The following is a 21,018-nucleotide window of genomic DNA, read 5'->3' on the forward strand; positions in this document are numbered from 1 at the left end:
CACTGCTGCTAAAAAGGGTTGTGGTAACCTCCTTCTCTGAGTGACTACAGACTCACTGAGAAACTTTCTTCTCTAATATCAAGATTACCAGTAAGTTTGCTGTTTGAAATTTTATCAGTAAGAATGAGACATTGCCTGGATGACCCCATTTGCTGTTGACACAGAGAAGCAGCCTCAGTTCCCAACTCAGGTGCTGAGCTCCACATAAAGGGCTTCTGGATACAACAGTCCTCAACTTCACTGTTTCCAATAGAAACAGGACACTGGGTTTGCTTTGCAGACCAGACCTGCATGTAAACTCCACTCTTCCTAGAATCCTAATATAGTAACTCTCTCTTTTCCTCTGCTGTGTGGTCTCCCTCATTGCAATGGGTTGATAAATCTACTTTTATCAGAATACAGGTTTGTTTCTGGTAGTCTTAGGCTGACTGAGATAGGGGCTTGGTTGTATAAAATGCTCTAGCTAAAAAAAATATCTGCTGCCTACCTGAACAATGGCTCAGAATTCTAATACTGGCACTCAGAATTCTAATACTGGCTCTCAGATACTGAAAAAGTAGAACGCATCTCTACTGTGGTTTGGGCGCCTGTGACCTGTGAATTTTAAATTCTATACTGGCTTCTCATCTAAGTAGAAACATTCTGAGGGCCAGGAAACCTGCTGTGAGCGTTGAAATGATGTTTTCTGGCTCTGCTGCTACTGAATGTTGAACTCAATCTGTGGCAGAATGCCTCTGCTTCTAGCAATATCACAGTTGGCAACGCAAGCAAGACACGCCAGTGTGATTATGAAGCTCTCTGTGAAACTCAAACGGTAAAGGGAAACAGGTACATGTAAGTCCCAGGTCTCCCAAATACAGGGCCTCACTCCACAGCTGATTTGTTTTTTTAAAAGATTTTATTTATTTATTTCAGAGAGAGAGAGAGAAAGAGAGCGCAGGGGAGAAGCAGAGGGAGAGGGACAAGCAGACTCTGTGCTGAGCACAGAGCCCTATACGAGGCTTGATCTCAAGATCCTAAGATCATGACCTGAGCCAAAACCAAGAGTCAGATGCTTAACGAATGAGCCACCCAGGTGCCCCACTCCAAACCTGATTTAAATGTAGGGCTGCCAGACCAAAAGAAGGGAAAACATGATGTAGGAGGGTTATTCAGAGAGTGTGCCTTTGAGCTAAGGTTGGAAGGCTGCTTCTGACATACCCGTGGGAGTAGCCGTAATCGTAGGCCGAGGCTGTCTTCCGACTGGCTGCGAATGCATGGGTAGATTCAGTGGCCCGGGAGGCCTGCTGCTGGTAGGAGCCCGTGGACGCCTGGCTGAAGGCCCCGGATTCCTGGCGGTGCGCGGTGGCGGAGCGGCTGCTGTAGGCCGTGGAGCCATGGGTGTAGATGGCAGAGCTTTTCTTCTCCTGCTGGTACTGGCTCATGGTGCTGCGAAGGTCCCTGTTTCTGTAGCTGCTGTCATAGTGCTGGTGGAGCTTCTGATAAATGGGCAGAGACATCGTGTGCCCTGGAGGGAGCCAGGTGACCTACAAGAAAGCAGCAACTTGTGAGTGAACTATTAAGAAACAAGGTATCTAAATCAATATGTAAAAATAAATACTCTTACCTTTTCCAAAGAGCAAATGGAAAAGGACGTGAAGGTTAGCTTAACTGGTTACTCAGCAAACTTTCTACTTCATAGCCCACATAAGCCCGCTCCACCATTGGGCTGCCTTCTAATCTGGGTTTGGTTTTTTGGGTTTTGTTTTAATAACCAGGAGGTCTTTACAAAGCTTCCCTACCCTAGCTATTGTGTTTTTTCCTCAGACCTTTCATAATATGTATTTCAAATTTTCTGGCATTTTATCCTGATAGGGGCTTCGTCTGGAAGAATATGTAATGATGGAGAGTCTGTGTCACGGTCAATGTGGTTTCATTCAACAAATAATTATTGAGCACCTACTATAAGCCTGGTACTGTTCTAGCACAAGAAATACGGAGATGAACAAAACGAAATCCCTGCTCTGATAACCTTAGCTAGAACTTTATATTCTATTGCAGGTGATAGCCAATAGAGAAAATAAGTAAAATATAAGGTAAAACAGAATGGGCTAAATGCTACAGAGAAAAATAAAGCAGGAAAGGGAGTTGGGATGCAATTTTAAACAGTCTCATCAGGGATGGCTTCTGAGCATAAAAGTGTCATCTGAGCATGAGAAAATTAGAAGAAGAGTGTCCTAGATGGAAGACCATAGCAAAGACTCTAGGGTGTGCACATGCGTGTTGTACTCCAGGCAGTGAAGTACAAATAGGCAGTGAAGCTACAAGGAGTGAGCGGGGTGCAGGGAGATGGATAGGAGACGATGCCGGGGGCAGGGGGTGGGGGTGTAGGTCTGATGAGCAACTGTAGGGTCTTTGTCTTTCCCTCTGAAAGGGCTGGAAAAACCATCAGAAGGTTCCAAACTGAGACTCTTGCTGATGTATAAAGGACAGACTATTGAGGGACAAGAATGAAAGCCAGAAGACCAATTAGAAGGCTGTTATAGGGGCACCTGGCTGGCTCAGTCAGTGGAACGTGCGACTCTTGATCTGAGGGTTGTGGGTTTGAGCCCCATTTTGGGTGGAGAGATTACTTAAAAATAAAAGCTTTAAAGAATTTTTTTTAAGGGCGTCTGGGTTGCTCAATCGATTAAGCATCTGCCTTCAGCTCAGGTCATGACCCTGGGGTCCTGGGATAGAGCCCCACATCTGGCTCCCTGCTCAGTGGGGAATTTGCTTATCCCTCCCTCTCTACCCCTCCCCGTGCTCATGCGTGCTCTCTCTCTCAAATAAATAAAATCTTAAAAAAAACTTTTTTAAAAAAAGAAGGCTGTTATGAACTGAGTTATATTCCCCCAGATTCATATGTTGAAGTCCTAACCACCAGTACTTCAAAATGTGACTATATTTGGAAACAGGGTCTTTACAGAGGAAATAAGGCTAACGTGAGATTATTAGGATGGGCCCTCATTCAATATGACTGGTGTCTCTATACGAAGAGGAAATTAGGACACAGATGTGTACGTATACAGAGGAAGACTATGTGAAGAGAAAAGAAGATCATCTATAAGCCAAGAAGAGAGGCCTCTGATAAAAATAATTCTACCAACACCTTGATCTCAGATTTCTAGCCTCCAGAATTGTGAGAAGATACATTTCTGTTGTTTAAGGCACCCAGTCTGTGGTACTTTGTTAGGGAAGCCCTAGCAAATGAAGGCAAAGGCCATTGCAATAGTCCAGGCTAAAGATGACAATGGTGGCAATGGACATGTGAGAAGTGATCAGACTCAGTACATGTCTTGAAGGTAGAACCAACAGCATTTGCTGAAAGTTCTGAATTAGGGTGTGAAACAAAGAGAGGGGTGAGAGATGATCCTGAGGTTTTCTCCTGAGTAACTGGAAGATCAAAGTTGCTGTTAACTGAGATGGGCAGGAGTGTAAGAAAACACAGTTAGGGATGAAAGAACAGATGAGTCTGAGATATTCTACAGTTGAGATACTTGCTAGACATCCAAGTGGAGATGTTAAATTGCATTCATGACTTTGGAGCACAGGGTAAAGGTCCAGGATGGACACCTGCATTCAGCAGTCACCAACATATAAGATGGTACATAAAGCCAAAAAACAGATGAAAAGTCCTAGGACTGAACACTGGAGTTTGCTTATATGGTTGACCCTTGAACAATGCAGAGGCTAGAGGTGCCAACCCCACCCCCACCTGCACAAAAATCCGCCTATCACCTTTGACTTCCTCCTGAATTTCATTACCAATAGCCAGCTGTTGACTAGAAGCCTTACTGATAACATAAACAGTGGATTAACACATATTTTGCACCTTATATGTATTTTATACTGTATTATTACAATAAAGCTAGAGAAAAGAAAATATTAATAAATCAAAAAGAAAATACATTTACAATACTGTACTATATTTATCCAAAAAAATGTGTGTAAGTGGGCCCATGCAGTTCAAACCCCTGTTGTTCAAGGGCCAACTGTATTATCTTATAATGAACTCTGTCAAATCTCACAAGCACTTCAAAAAGGTATAGTGTCAAACCAGATTATTTGCTCCCTTAAAGAATATGAAGTCTTCTAATCTTCTTACATAAAGAAGTAAGAGTCAGTCATAGTGTAGCAGTTTGTATTGTGAACTTGAGCTAACAGTTCAACTGACAAAAAGATAAGTTTGCTTAGCATAGGGAGGGGAGGCTTCACAGTGCATGAGTTTCTTTTTTTTTTTTTAATTTTATTATGTTATGTTAATCACCATACATTAAATCATTGGCTTTTGATGTAGTGTTCCATGATTCATGTTTGCGTATAACACAAAGTGCTCCATTCAGTATGTGCCTTTTTTAATACCCATCACCAGGCTAACCCATCCCCCACCCCCTCCCCTCTAGAACCCTCAGTTTGTTTCTCAGAGTCCATAGTCCCTCATGGTTTGTCTCCCCCTCTGAATTCCCCCCCCTTCATTTTTCCCTTCCTACATGAGCTTCTTGAATACTATGTCCACTGACAGGAGTCTATCAAGCCACATTGCTAACTTACCTCGATGAAGTAATAGTTTTATGAAAGCCCCTCCTCCAATTTGTAATGTTTTTGTGCATGTTCTGAAATGTTTTTAACATTTAAAATATATTTAAACATTTAAATAAATAAGCATAAATAACATTTAAAAATTTAAATATTTAATTTTACAAGTAAAATTGGTTGTGAGATAATTTTTTCCAAATCTCTTCTTTGATCATTTTAAATGAGGAATGAATCCTTTTAAACTTGCCATGTTTTTGTCAAGTTTAAATCTACTTTTTATTTAAACTCTTTTTTTTATTTATTTATTTTTTAAAAGGATTTATTTATTTATTTATTTGACACAGCGAGAGAGGAAATACAAACGGGGGGAGTGGGAGAGGATTAAGCAAGCTTCTCGCAGAGCAGAGAGCCCGATGAGGGGCTCGATGCGGGGTTCGATCCCAGGACCCTGGGATCATGACCTGAACCGAAGGCAGATGCTTAACGACTGAGCCACCCAGGCACCCCTATTTAAACTCTTTTAAAAGTCAGTATGTATTCCCTAGAGAAGAAAATCCAGCAAACTGCACTCCAGAAATATTTGTCTTGGGGCTCATGGAAGATATCAGTCTACATGGCATTTCCCAAGAGGAAAAAAATAGCTACTAGGCAAGCAACTTTGCTTCAACCCTTAAATAGATTGCTATCTTCTGTTCTAAAACATACAGAAAATTACCATATGTAATGAATAATTATTAGATAAATTTTGATAAAACAAAGGGATTTGAATAATTAATACAGAAATATGTTAAGCAGTTATAAAGATAATAGGTAAGTTTCTTTAATGATACACAGTATATTGTAACATGGCAAATATTATTTAAATGACATCCAAATAAATGATGAATAACCTTCTTATGTATTATGTTATAAGCTAAGTTCATATATGCTAACGTGACTTGAAATGCTGTCATTTTCACAAAATAAAATCTTTAAATATCTTGCCCCAATTCTACTTTCCACTTTCTTTATTTCTATTTTCCCCAAAATATATTTATTTTAATAGTATTTCATATCACAGACACATGCATAATGTATTACAAATAAACAGGGTCTGGCTTTAAGTCATCAGAGCTGGCTGTCACCACTCTGACCTCTGGAATGAAGGTAAGCTACCTTCTCTTCATCAGGTAAGTGAGGATTATCCCCAACACATGACTGCTAGAGTATGTTGGGAAGAAAGGTGGTTTGGTTGTCTCCTGTTTCTTTAAGACCTGCATTTTCTTTCTGAACATAATTTGGGAACTTTGGAAGAAATACTAATTCCATAATTGTAATCCTGATATGATACTTTTGTATAGGCATTAGAGGCTAAAAGCTGATTTAAATCATTCACAGAAAGTGTTAGCTTTAGGATCATTCTGTGGGGATCTATGTTGCCACTGAAATATTATTTAACCATTTCCATGTTAGAAATACCATAATGCACTCTTACACCTATTCACATGGCATTGTCAAACAAAATCACTGAATTAGAAACCAGGGACTTCAGAGTTAATTTACCTCGTTTGGTCTAATTTATAATCGGGACTATTGCAGGCATATGGAAGATAGAAAACACATTGTATCCTGCCACCTCATCCATTCCAGATTTTAACCAGATCATTGAACTATAACTTGGAAAGAGTACTGGGACTCACACTTACAGTTCCACCATTATCCCCTTATGGTTCCAGAAACAGTAGCTTAACTTAAAAAGAACAGCATGGATGTGAGAGGAGAGCAGTGCCAGCGAAAACTGGCACCCTGCTGCTTTTGTCTCCCTTCCCAGGGGCTCCCCTTCGCTATTTCTCTCCTCTTCTGACCGCTCTCTGAGAAAACCACTGAACTCACAAGATGGAAAGAAACCACACACATGCAATGCTGTTAAGTACATCAAATATCAAGTGCATTCTTCTACCTCAGTGTCACACTTACCCGTGTTCAAAGGAGTGATGGTGGTAGAAATGCTCCGATGTGGCTGTGGAGCTGGATGAGAGAATGAAAAACCCACGTCAGTTGAATCCCAAAAAAAAGTGAAGAGGCAGGGCTAAAGACAGGACCCGGGGGACCAGTTCAAAAATAATGCATGTGGTCAGGCAGGAGAATGTCAGAGCCACATAGCCAGCCTTTTATGGCCAAGAGGGCAGACAAATATAGCAGCAAATGGGGAGGGGAGTCCTAACGAGAGGAAGAAAGAGGCCCTCACAGGTAGCTGCTTCAGTAATGTAATTACACCAATGCAAGTCAATGGGTCTGTCCTGATTAAACCAAATGCAGGATTTTTATTTGGCTGTAAGAGCTATTTTCAATCTCTTTATCACTGGATATTTAAAAGTGTAATGGAAAAAGTAATTTGTGCTGAGAACTAAAAATAGGTGTAGTAATTTGATTCCCAAAATGGACTTCATGGAATTTTAATGCCAAGATATGGTTCTGGGTGTGCTGTTCGTGACACATGTACAGTACATCTAAAAGATACAAGGTGAAAAAAGAACTTGAGGCTAACTAAACGCAAAACAAGTTAAAAATGGGTTGCATGTGCTGGTAATTTTGGTCTGACAATACACAGCCACTGTTTCTCTCGTGTCAGGAAAGTTTTTCAAAGTCGCAGCTTCTAGCTTGAGTATTTGAATCCCCTTTTTCATTAAATTAAAGCCTTTGAGAAGCAATACATTTTATCTTTCCTAAAGTCAGAGTAGGGTCAGTCTGTCCAACAAGAGATTCTCTTTCTTTGCTTTTCAGACTATGTAACAAATTAACAGGTGGCATAACCTGGTGGTCAGAGCCTGCATTTTAGAGGCAGACTAAAGCTAGATTCCTGGCCATCGAGGGCACTTAACTGCCATGCAACCTCAAGCAATTAATTCTCCTTCCTAAGTTTCATTTTCCTTCTCTACAAAATAATATCCAAAGTATGGGAATGCTGTGGAGATTAAATGCAATAATGCATTTAACCCAGTGACTGCCACATAATACTCAGTGAACATCAACTATTATTACAGAAATAAACTCATTGTTCAGATTATACATATTGAGCTGGTTGGTTATGTTCTGACATGATATTACAGTGATATTACCTCAACTGAACACAGATCACTTGTATCTATCAAAATATTGAACTGACCCAATATCATAGTCTACTTTATAATAACTTCCTTGGTGACAACTACAGTTAACACTAATGCACTGTGATGAGCACTTTATATACATGACCTCACTTAATTCTCATGGTGCCCTGCAAGCGAGGTATGATTAGCTTCATTATACAGCCAAGGAAATCAAGACTTCGAAACGCAAAGTCATTTGCCAAAAATCACACAGCTAGTAAATGACAAATGAAATTCATTCAATCCATATTTGGGCTCTGAATCCCATGCATTTTTTGTCAGGTATTGATGGATCCTCTAGTGACACTTCGTTTACAAGAAACTAGATATTTTGCAATGGTCTTCAAGCACAATTTAAGTCTCCATTCATAACCAACAGCAGCTTCTGAGCTAGGCAAAGTGCGCAAAAGAATGTATTCCACTTAGTCCTGACGCTGTTTCCTGGTAAAATTCAACTTGGCATTTCTTCATCTACACATACCTCCTGTGAGTATGCATATGGATGTTTTAGCTATTTGGAATCCATATGACAGTTTTCGAAGCTTCATGTTCCCCAAGCATCCCTATGTTCTCTAAACATCCAATATAGAATGGTAGTGGTTCTGAGTTTTGTCCACCAGGCATTGGAATGGTTCCCAGTGAGCTGTTTCTCTAGAGAACATGGTAAGTTGTTTCAAATCTTCTCGAAGCAGGAGAGAAGAAAAATTAACAAAAATAAGAGGTATAAATCATCATAATACTAGCTAATATTTAATGACTACTTGCTATATGTCAGAAATTAATGCTAACTGCTTTACAATATCTTATTTGAACATCATATACACATAAAAACATTTTATGGATTATGAAGTTGAGATTTAGAGAGGTTGATATTCTTAATATCACACAACTGTATGTGACAGAGGATTTAAACTCAGTTCTGTTCTGCTCAGAGCGCAGTCATCATACCATATTGCCTTTCAACAATTTAACTGTGTGTGCGTGTGTGTGTGTGTGTGTGTGTCTGTGTGTAGAGAGAGAGAGAGCCATGTGCCAATAATGTCCATTAGAAGTAAGAACTATTGGAGGGCCTGGGTGGCTCAGTCATTAGGCGTCTGCCTTCGGCTCAGGTCATGATCTCAGGGTCCTGGGATCAGGCCCTGCATCGGGCTCCCTGCTCCACGGGAAGCCTGCTTCTCCCTCTCCCCCTCCTACTCCCGCTGCTTGTGCTCCCTCTCTCACTGTGTCTCTCTCTGTCAAATAAATAAATAAAACCTTTAAAAAAAAAAAGTAAGAACTGTTACTAAAGAATTTCAGTTTTATTTCCTGTGTAACAGACAAGTATTAGATCAATAAAATATTTATTGAACTTTGATCCGTGTTAAGAATACAACATTAGAGAAGTCCACACACACTGTGGAAAAACTAAAATATTATCATTTCTTCACTGACACTCAGGATCCCAGTGAAAGTCAAATAGTTTATTTCAAACAAATACATAGTAAGATCTGACAAAAAAGCATGAGCTAGACCCAGCTTAGTATACTAAGTGATCTTTCTGTTATAGCATTATCTGGATTCAGCCTTTTCTAACAACATATTTATCTAAAATATAGCTATCCAGATCACACACATACTGTGTTGTACTGTATAATTAAACTAAAATTAAAGAAGAAAAATTTAGCGGGACTCATAAAAATCAATTGTTGTGATTCAATCATTATTCCCTTATAGATGAATAATCATTCTGTCAATTACTCTGATTTAATCATAATGCCCTTACAGATGTGTAATTAATCTGAAAATTTAATGGAATGCTAACCAACTGTTAATTTCAAATTTCCCAGGAAACCATCTAATGGAAAATACTTTTAAAAAAGCATTTAACTATGTAAGTCCGGAAATTTAAAAAAATACTTGCTTTCAGAATCATAGTTGGTTTTTTTTTTTAAGTAATTTTAAGTAGACACAGGGGTGCCTGGGTGGCTCAGTCAGTTAAGCATCCGACTCTTGGTTTCAGCTCAGGTCGTGATCTCAGGGTCACGAGATCAAGCCCCATGTCGGGCTCCACACTCAGCACGGAGCCTGCTTGAGATTCTCTCCTTTTCCCTCTCCCTCTCCTTGCTTGTGCGCTCACCCTCTCTCTCTAAAATAAATAAATAAAATATATATATTTTTAAAATAAAGTAGATACATTCTCTCTTCAAATTATCTTTTTTTTTTTTAAAGATTTATTTATTTATTTGAGAGAGAGAATGAGATAGAGAGAGAGAGCACAAGGCGGGGAGCGGGAGAGGGAGAAGCAGACTCCCCGCTGAGCAGGGGAGCCCGACGCGGGACTCGATCCCAGGACTCCAGGATCATGACCCGAGCCGAAGGCAGTCGCTCAACTAACTGAGCCACCCAGGCACCCTCTCTTCAAATTATCTTTAGCAATATTAATATTCTTGGCGGTGCCTGGCTGGCTCAGGCAGAGAGCATTAGATTCTTGATCTCGGGGTTGTAAGTTTGAGCCCCACATTGGGTGTAGACATTACTAAAATTTTTTTTAATTTAAAAAAAAAATAAAGAGTATTAACATTTTTATAAATGTGAAGTGCTGAATTTAACTAACAGTAGTGTATCCTGAAAGCCAAAATAAATATATAAATTATATTAGCCACTTAGTAATTTTCATTTTATGGAAGAGGAAAGAGTAGCAAACCATTAGTCTATGTATGAGGGAATAAACAAAGAAATATTCTTTAGAAATGTAATGTAAATAAAACAAAAACTAAATTCCAACTGAAATCAAAAAATGTTTTTAAAGCTGCTGGTAGTAGTTAACAATTACAACACATGCATCAAAAATATGGAAAAATAGCACGCATTGAAAACCTACTATGTCAGGTACTATGCCATGCCCCAGGGTTCAGGGGTGACTAATTGATGTCCCCAAAGTAGCCACCGTGTAGTTGGGTAGACAAAGCTGGGTAGTTACTTAAAAATAATTATGGCATCATGGCATAAGGTGGTATCTGCCACTTTACCCTGCATAGTTCTCCAGCTCTACTCCTTGCCACTTCCCTTCTTGCCTTGTGAAATTCCAACCACAGGTAATTGCTTTTACGTCCATGCACTTCAGGTATCTACTGTGTCAGTTCCCTCACACCTGCTGTTCTCTCTATTCTGCTCTTCCCGTCCCTGTCCAGCACATGCACATTTCTTCCTTAACTCTCATTCCTTTAAGCCTTCTTCTCCTAAGGCCATCTCTTCTGGAAGACTTTCCTAATTCCACTAGGATAGGAAGTCTATCAAACTATATTTAATGCATGTGTTTGCTTTTCTGTCTCCTGTACTGTGAATTACTTGAGGGCAGGAGAGTACTTTTGTTCAAGTACTCCTAGTACCTAGCACAGCTCTTGGCACAAGATAGGCATGAATAAATAATTGCTGAATAAAGAAAAGTGAGAAATGTGGTACAGAAAAAATCCTCAGGACTAAAGGACTACTTAGAGGTGGAAACAAATAAAAGCAGAGTCACGACGGCCAACCATCCATTGATTGGAGGAGGGCAGGGGAACTGCTTGGGAGCTGGTGGATGGATTCTAGGAGCAGACCAAGTCTCTAAGCCCAGAAGCCTACCTGTGCCTTTAGTCCAGTCAAGGGAGCTTTAGATTAGTATTAGAAAGCAAGACCCCAAAGCCCATTTTCTTTCTTTCTTTCTTTCTTTTTTTTTAAGATGCATTTATTTGAGAGAGAGAGAGAATGGGTAGAGGGGCAGGCGAAGAGAATCTTAAGCAGACTCCCTGCTGAGCATAGAGCCTGATGCAGGCTCCATCTCACAACACATGAGATCATGACCCAAGCTGAAATCACAAGTTGGATGCTTAACTGACTGAGGCACCCAGGTGCCCCCCAAAACCCATTTTCTAACATTATTTATATCCACCTATTTTTCTTTCTACTCATAAATAGATGTCTAGAGTGATACTCAGCCAATGTCAATAGTAACTCCCAAATAGTGAGGGGTTTTTTCTTTCTTTTTTTCTTATAATTAGTGTCAGGAGCTGTAAACATATACAATGGGATATTATTCAGTATTAAAAACGAATGAAATCCTGATATATACTACAACATGGTTGAACCTTGAAAATGCTATGCTAAGTGAAATAAGTTAGACACAAAAGGACAAATATTGCATGAGGTACCTAGGGTAGTCAAAGTTAGAGAGACAGAAACTAGAATGGTGGTTACCAGGGGCTGGTGGGAGAGGGAATAGGGAGTTAGTATTCAATGGGTAGAATTTCAATATGGGAAAATGCAAAAATTCTGGAGATGGATAGTGGTGAATGAACATGGAAAAATTAATAAAAGGAAACCTCATTTAGAATGGAGTCAGAGGGAGTTGGGGGGAGAGTTCTCATACCGTACCAGCTGAGGTCAATTGCAGATCCCACAGGAAGACATGTACCCTGCAAGCCATACTACTTGGCTACTTTTACTATTCCAGTGGGAGGAAGGAAGGTTTTTCTCTTCCCCCTGAAACAGCCCAGTCAATATGAAACTATCATAACTCAGCCAATGAAAAGCCACTATACTTCAAATTCCCAGTTTACTCCAATGAACTTTTTAAAAAGATTTTATTTATTTGACAGAGAGAGAGAGCGGCAGAGGGAGAGGGAGAAGCAGGCTCCCCGCTGAGTGGGGAGCCCCATGCAGGACTAGACCCCAGTTCCCCGGGATTATAACCTGAGCCCAAGGCAGACGCTTAACCAACTGAGCCACCCAGGCGCCCTCCAATGGACTTTTTGTTTATAACAGCCCTCCCAACTCCCTAATTCCCTCTATAAAAAAGCATTCCTCTCCTTTGTTCTCTGGACTTGTCTATGGTTTTGCCATAGCTTGCTTGTCCCTAATTATAATTCTCTGCTTTTCCTGAATAAACCCATTTTGCTGGTAAAATACTGGCAGTTTTATTTTTAAGGTTAACATACTTAATGCCACTGAACTATATGCTTAAAAATGGTTAAGATGGTAAATTTTACGTCATGTATATGTTACCACACACACAAAAAAGAATGAAGGGTCAGAGATTTTACCCTACTCGAAAGTTAACAAGGTAACGTGGATGCTGACAAGACATGAGATTCCAGGTCAGAATCAAAGGACTTTAAAACTCTCAGCAATGGCAGAGGCCAGAGCATAAGCACATTCTTCACTGGTTTACTAACTCCCAATTCCCACAGGGAAAAATGAAAAGGGCCAGTGAAACCTGCACAAACACAGGGACTTTGAGCGTACAGAACCATATATTATATAATGAGCATTAAGCATGTTTGACCTCTGCTCTAGAGGCAGACATTTTCTTTATTATATCGGATAGTAAGCATGCCTGCCTTTTTTCCTGAGGGGAGACACTCTGTCTTCAAAGGCTGTTCACTACACAAACATCCCTGAAAAGATGGTCTGGAACAAACGGAAGCTGGACCTTGCTTTCAAGACGTAATGACAGACCCATAGAACTGTCTCCCAATAGTTGACATACCTTATTTTTACAAAAACAGTAACTTTTTTCTTCTTTTAAGTGAGAACCAAGCTAAAGAGCAATGGATGTGAACCTCCAGTTTCATTTTCTTTTTCTTTTTGACAGTTTTAGAGTAGTAGAATTTACACACCACAAAATTCATCCATTTTAAGAGTAAGGTTCAATTGGGGTGCCTGGGTGGCTCAGTCGTTAAGCATCTGCCTTAGGCTCAGGTCATGGTCCCAGGGTCCTGGGATCGAGCCCCGCATCGGGCTCCCTGCTCAGCGGGAATCATGCTTCTCCCTCTCCCACTCCCCCTGCTTGTGTTCCCTCTCTCACTGTATCTCTCTCTGTCAAATAAGTAAAATCTTAAAAAAAAAAAAAAAAAGAGTAAGGTTCAATAGTAAATTTACACAGTTGGGCAACCATCACAAAATCCAGTTTTAAAACACTTTCATTGCTGGGAAAAGTCCCCTTATGCCAGTTTGAGGTTAATCATTGGTCCCATCCACAAAAGCCACTCACCTGACTTTCTGTCTATAGTTTAGCCTTTCCTAGAAATTTTATACAGATGGAATCATATCATATGTAGTCCGTTACGTCTGGGTTTTTTCACTTAGCAAGCTGTTTTTGAGATTCATCCATATTGTTGCAAGATTCAACAGCTTGTTTCTTCTTATTGCTGAGAAATATTTCACTGAAAGATACACCATGTTTTGCTAATCCATTCATCAATTAATGGACTTTACATTACGTCCAGTTTTGGACTATTGTGAATAATGCTATCTTGAATTTTTAAATATATTTGTTCTTATATAATTAACCACATTTGGTCTCACAGATAACAAATTTCAAAATGCTGACCAAAAAAGTATTGGTATCTAACACTTATATAGTACTTACTATTTTCCAGGTAGTATTATAAATGCTTTATATGTATTAACTTCTTTATTCCTCACAACACTCTGTAAGGTAGGTACTATTATTTTTTAAAAAGATTTTATTTATTTATTTGAGAGAGAGAGAGAATGAGAGAGAGAGAGAGAGAGAGCATGAGATGGGGGAGGGTCAGAGGGAGAAGCAGACTCTCCGCTGAGCAGGGAGCTGGATGCGGGACTCGATCGTGGGACTGGATCGCGGGACTCAATCCCGGGACTCCAGAATCATGACCTGAGCCGAAGGCAGTCGCTTAACCAACTGAGCCACCCAGGCGCCCAGTAGGTACTATTATTACTATACCCTTTCACTAATGACAAAACTGAGGTACAGAGAAGTTCAGTAATTTGCTCAAGTACATACAACCAAAAAGTGTTAGATACTGTGGTAATTATTTCACAATATATGTAATTCAAGTTATTGTGCTGTACATTTTTTTCTTTTCTTTTTTTTAAAGAATCTATTTATTTACTGGAGAGAGAGAGAGCAGAGTGAAAGAGAAAGTACATGAGCGGGGGGAATGGGCAGAGGGGCAAGGAGAAGCAGACTCCCCACTGAGTAGGGAACCCCATGAGGGACTCGATCCCAGGATCCTGGGATCATGACCTGAACTGAAGGCAGGCGCTAACTGAGTCACCCAGGTGGCCATTTTAAGTAGGCTCCACACCCAGCATGGAGCCCAACATAGGGCTTGAACTCACAATGCTAAGATCAAGACCTGAGCTGAGATCAAATGTTGGACGCTTAACCAATCCCAGGTGATCCTATGCTGTATACTTTAAACTTCTACATTGCTGTATGTCAATTATATCTCAATAAAACCAGGGGGTAAAGAGAGTGAGGATTCAAATTCAGTTAACCCAGATCCAGAGTTCATGCACTTAACCAGTATACAATACTTGCTCATAACTAAAACAATCCACTTGTGATAAAATTCTGTAACTTCTTCAATTCTTTTAATAATGTAGATACCAGTTTTACATTTTAGCCAGGCATATGTCTTCAAGTATTAATTTGGTTATGTTCTTTGTTTCCTTCTCTTTCATATTCTGAGAGTCCCCTCCCCTTTCTTCCCCAGTCTACACTGAAACAGAAACAAAGATGCAAAAACAAAACAAACCTTCAGACTTAGCAAATTTCAGGTACAATCTTACAGAGCTAGCTTTTCCTATCCTGCTTACTAGATAATACCAGATAATACCGAGGCTAGAAAAGAAGAGGCAAAAGGCAGGGTAGCCACTAGAGGAGAGCAAGGACCAATTGAAGGGATGGGGTGATCCTCAAACCAAAGGAAAGTGGCCTTTGGAATAAAGAACAACGGAGTAGAAAGACAAAGAATAATTTATCCCTAAAAACTGACTGTTAACTTTGAAGGCATTAAGCTAAATGAAATAAGCCAGTCAAAAGGACACATGTTGGAGGCACCTGGGTAGCTCAGTCAGTTAAATGTCTGATTCTTGATTTTGGCTCAGGTCACGATCTCAGGGTGGTGTGATTGAGCCCTGTGTCAGGATCCTCACTGGTTGTGAAACCTCCTTGAGATTCTTTCTCCCTCTCCCTTTGCACCCCACCCCCCCCAACTCTCCCAGGCACATGCACAAACACATGCTCTCTCTCTCTCTCTCTCAAAGAAACAAACAAAAAAACCCAAACCACATGTTGTGTGATTCTATTTATATAAGGCACTAAGGTCAAATTCATAGAGGCAGAAAGTAGAATAGTAGTTGCCAGAGGCTGGGGCAGTGGGGTGGGGGAAATGGAGAGTTACTGTTTAATGGGTAGAAAGTCTCAGTTGGGGAAGATTAAAACTTCTGGAGATGGATGGTGGTGATGACTGTACAACAATATGAATGTACTTAATGCTACTGAACTGTGCAACTGAAAAATGGTTAAGATGGTAAATTTTGTGTTATGTATATTTCACCACAATTTTAAAACATGACTTCTGATTCGTCACTGTTCAGCATGGACAGCCCACAGTTCAGCAGTACTGGACATCAATAACCCCACTCCCCATAACAGAGATGGGGACTCAGGGAACTTGGCCACCTTGGGCAGGAGGTAGAGCATGAAGGGAGAACCATGGCTCTCCCAAGGAGGAACTCAACAGGTCCAGCTGGGAATCTCTTGGTGAGGATAGCAACAGACACACCACTACCAGACTTGGTTCTCATCAGTGTGTACACACTATGTTCTACCTTGTCCATAGATAGCCAATAACAATGAATACATTGTACTATTGCACAATCACTGGTTACCTCGTCTCTAAATATTGGACACATGGATGTTTCCAGTTAATCATCAAGACCAGAAGTCAGGGGTGCTTGGGTGGCACTGAGCCCCACGTTGCGCTCCCTGCTCAGCGGGGAGTCTGCTTGTCCCTCTCCCTCTGCCCCTGCCCACTGCTCGTGCTCTCTCTCTTTCTTAAATAAATAAAATCTTAAAAAAAAAAAAAAAAAAGACTAGAAGTCAGGGTTAGGAATTAGGAACAAACATCTTCATTTTCAACCCAGCTCTTTTATCATATCTATGTGTGCTCCTTTCAGGGTCCTTTTAACCTCTGGCTCTGTTTTTTTCACAGTTCCCCTAATGGTGTGGGACTGGAAGAGTGGTTCTCCTTCCTTGTTGCACATTAGAATAGCTAAGGAGTTTCTAAACTGCACTCAAGCTCGGACCATATTTCAGGACGTTTACCTCAAAATCTCTGGGCATGGGACATGAGTGTTTCTAAAAGCTCCTAAATGACTCTAATGTGCAGCCCAAAGGAAAAATAATCTCTTAGGTCTCTTTCCATTCTAAAATGATGAAAGCTTTTGAATTAAAAAGAGAGCTATAAATATTTTGCACAAATAGAGGTTTTCCTTTTCAATTACCTCCTTGGGAAGTATTTCCCCAGAAAGGGACTATGAATTAAGGGATATGTTTTGTGAGATTGCTATCTGGAATAATTAGGCTAATCTACAAGTCATCTACCAAATATGAATATACTCTTTCTTCATTGCCACATCAATATTGCAATGTATAATTTTAATTTATTAGCAAGTTTAACAGATGCGAAATGTATCATAGCTATTTTTTTTTTAAAGATTTTATGTATTTATTTGACAGAGAGGGTGAGAGAGCACAAGCAGGGGGAACAGTAGAGGGAGAGGGAGACGCAGGCTCCCCGCCAAGCACGGAGCCCGATGCGAGGCTCGATCCCAGGACCCTGGGATCATGACCTGAGCCGAAGGCAGATGCTTAACCATGTGAGCCACCCAGGCACCCCATATCATAGCTATTTTTAAGTGCATTTTAAAAATTGTAAAAACTGGACATTTTTTCATTGTTAGCTAACTATTTGGTTTTTGTCTGTGTATGAGCTGTCTTTTGACCTTTACCATGGAGATGGATTATTTTTCTTGAGATCATTATTAATCTGTTAATATAATAATAAACAAAATAAAATAGCTACCACTAATTGATACCTACTACATGATACTGTTCCATGCTTTACAAGTATTTTATTTTTTACAAAAATTATACAAGGCAGTTATTATCCCCAAGTTATAAATGAGAAAACTAAGGTTCAGACAGGTTATGCAAGTTACCCAAAGTCACACAGCTAATAAATAGTGAAGCTGGGATTTGAATCCACCTCTATCTGGCTCTTAAGGACTATCCTCTTTACTGGACAGGTAAACACTCAATGCCTGTCCTGTTCACAGTACATGGTGATGTTTTGCACCATGTGATTCCTGCTCTCTGACCCACAGTGATGGGTCATTTCAGACCCAAAGGTAACTGATGAATATCCTGGCCAACCACCTGTGGGTGTATGGCCTGGCCAAAAAGGTGAGCCAAGCCAATCACATTCCTCTCTTGAGAATGTGAATTTGGAAATGTTGAGTGTTGATGCACTTAATATAAGGAGCAAAAGTGAAAAAGGCTGAACAAAGAGTTGCCTTGTGTATACTGGAGTCAGAGGAGCCATGACAAGTTGAAATTATGAGGGACTAGAAACTAGGGTTAGCAGAGAAAGACAGCTGGTAGAGAGAAAACTAAGTCGATGTGCTTAAAGAAGTAGAGACCTAATCAGAGAACAATCATTTGGCCCATGAGAGGAAAACCAAAGAGTCAAGTACCCCAAGCTACCTCTGTTTTCAGCAACTCTCCAGTTTAGATGCAGGTCATGTATATCCCTAACATAGGTATCCTTTTTCTTGAGCTAACTGGACTTTGTCTCTGTTCCTTGCTATCAAACAAGTCAAAATAAAACACGCTTTTTATTAAATTTTTGAAATATTCTGGATGTTAAGCTTTTATCTGTCACATTTATCATAAAACATTTCCATTTCTATTCTTTCCTTGTTTTCATTACATTTTGACTTTTATAAAAGTGGAACCATCAATCTTATAATCAGTAATACTTTCACCGGTCAAAAACTTACATTTGCACAAACTATAGTGACAGAAAACAGAGAGTGATTGCCTCGAAGATGGGGGAGGTAAGAAGTAAGAGGAGTTAGGAATGAGGCTTTACAAATGGGCATGAAGAAACTTTGGGGGTGATGGATATGTTAATATCTTGAGTGTGGTGAAGATTTCACAAATGTACACGTCAAAACTTATGACATGTGTACATTTTAAATATGTGTGGTTTACTGTATGCCAATAATACTTTAGCTAAACTTTTTTTTTTTTTAAGTAGGCTCCATGCCCAGTGTGGAGTCCAATGTGGGGCTCAAACTCATGACCCTGAGATCAAGACCTGAGCTGAGATCAAGAGTCAAACGCTTAACCAACCGAGCCACCCGGTTGCCCCAAACCATTTTTTAAAACAAATACTCTTCTTTCCAGTTAAGATACTTACACAATTCTATTTCATTCAACTTATTATGCTTCATGCTTGACTAGAACTCACCTGCTATTTATTGTGGTTTATGCTATGGGAGCTTAATCCAAGTTTATTTTTCTCAGTTTTAATATTCTCTTTTTCAACTACATATTACAAATAGTTACTTCTTTCACAATTTTAATGGTGTAATAACACTTGAGAAGTCATGTGTTGAGCCCTATAGTCTTCAATCTATTTCTATTAATATTTGTCATTCCTTGGCCAATTTTTCTGTTTTTAAACCTAATACTATCTGCTTCAGAAGTCTGGAATTTTGTTCCCTTGTGATATTTGTAATGTTTTAAAGTCATGTAAAGCACTTTACATCAAGCAAGGGTGCTAATGTTAGTACACACACATACACACACACAGTTATTCTTGTATACTTACATGAAATAAATTTCATGTAACTGTTATACACATTATTTTAACAAACATCTGATGCACTCTATATGAAAAGACTTTAAACAGACAAAATTACTACAAGAATTAATAGACTAACATACAAGATTTTATTCATTGTTCTCCCATCTTGAGCAAAAATTTTTATGGGCTTATGTATCCAAACAAGATCTAACCTGTCTGTGGTTAATCCGGCCACCACAACTGCCTTCTGTACCAAGAAAACTTACATTCCGGACCTAGCAGGCCACACAGAAATCTGATAACATGCATCTGCTTGTGTTTCAACACAGGACTACTTTCATCATTCAACCACTTCCTAAGTCTCCTTTATTGTTTTCTACTACCTTGGCCTCAAAGTTCTTGAACAAGGTTTACTGTTTTAACTTAGGTTTCATTGGGCACATGTGACATGCCTGGCACTGTGCATGGTCACGGGAATAAAAACAGAAGGCGGCACCCTTGGGAAGTATGTATTCCTTCCTGTCATGGCTCTTTCTACTTCCTGAAGCAAGTAATAAACTGTGTAGCACACAATAAGACACTGAAGAATACTGATCTTGGAAAAGCCCCTTCAGGGGTGCCTGGGTGGCTCAGTCGTTAAGCGTCTGCCTTCGGCTCAGGTCATGATCCCAGGGTCCTGGGATCGAGTCCCTCATCGGGCTCCCTGCTCAGTGGGAAGCCTGCTTCTCCCTCTCCCACTCCCTCTGCTTGTGTTCGCTCTCGCTATCTCTCTCTGTCAAATAAAAAATAAAATCTTAAAAAAAAAAAGAAAAGCCCCTTCAAATTTAACTTTGGGTTTTTTGGTCTTTCAGGGACTACTGGGCAGTGCTGCCAGACCAGTGCTCTAATGCTTTACTAAATCGGCACTCCATGGGGTAATGCAAAAGGAGGTGTTTGGTGTTAAATGTTGACAAGTTATACAAAACAGAAACTGCCCATAGAAATTACTTTCATTTATCATTATTTCTCCAGGAGAAAGAAGAACTCAGAATCAAAAGTTGTAATATACTGGACGCCTGGGTGGCTCAGTTGGTTAAGCGACTGCCTTCGGCTCAGGTCATGATCCTGGAGTCCCGGGATCGAGTCCCGCATCGGGCTCCCTGCTCAACAGGGAGTCTGCTTCTCCCACTGACCCTCCCCCCTCTCATGCTCTATCTCATTCTCTCTCAAATAAATGAATAAAATCTTTAAAAAAAAAAAAGTTGTAATATACTTACAGGTGGCTGGCAAAACAGATACTGCCCCAAGGCACTGATTTCTGTGGAATTAACCCCTGCTGGAAAGTCTGCAAAGAGACCATAGAGCCTCTTTTCCTGGGAAAAACAAAAAAAATAAGTCAACATTTTGGGCAAATATTCCCACTCCAAATTATTAATACAATCATTAATCCTCTACAGTATTATCAGAGTGATTTAAAAAAATACAAATCTGATCATATTAATTCCATAAGTAAGACAGATTAGTGGTATCTCACTAACCTTCAGAAACATGGCTTAGAGGTCATTCAGGACATGGTCTCTGCTTACTCTTAGTGCTCATATTTTTTTCCTATTTTTTATTGTTATGTTAATCACCATAAATTACATCATTAGTTTTTGATGTAGTGTTCCATGATTCATTGTTTGTGCATA

General features: G+C 39.8%; 1 protein-coding gene across 2 annotated transcripts in view; it reads right to left on the reverse strand.

The window, feature by feature from the left end:
• The window catches only part of MYOM1 (myomesin 1), a 155,693-nt gene extending 134,675 nt beyond the window's left edge, over positions 1–21,018 (reverse strand). Inside the window, exons 1-4 of one of the 2 annotated variants that reach the window (XM_034995657.1) lie at positions 20,866–21,018; positions 20,605–20,700; positions 6,514–6,564; positions 1,201–1,526 (exon numbers count right to left, since the gene is read on the reverse strand). In XM_034995657.1, the coding sequence (XP_034851548.1) occupies positions 1,201–1,499 (299 nt within the window). In that variant the 5' untranslated portion in view covers positions 1,500–1,526; positions 6,514–6,564; positions 20,605–20,700; positions 20,866–21,018. The remainder of the gene's footprint in view (positions 1–1,200; positions 1,527–6,513; positions 6,565–20,604; positions 20,701–20,865) is intronic. The other variant, XM_034995658.1, reaches the window with a different exon arrangement.

This window comes from Mirounga leonina, unplaced genomic scaffold, assembly GCF_011800145.1.
Source record: "Mirounga leonina isolate KUSES-001 unplaced genomic scaffold, KU_Mleo_1.0 Mir_93, whole genome shotgun sequence".
Classification (NCBI taxonomy): domain Eukaryota; kingdom Metazoa; phylum Chordata; class Mammalia; order Carnivora; family Phocidae; genus Mirounga; species Mirounga leonina.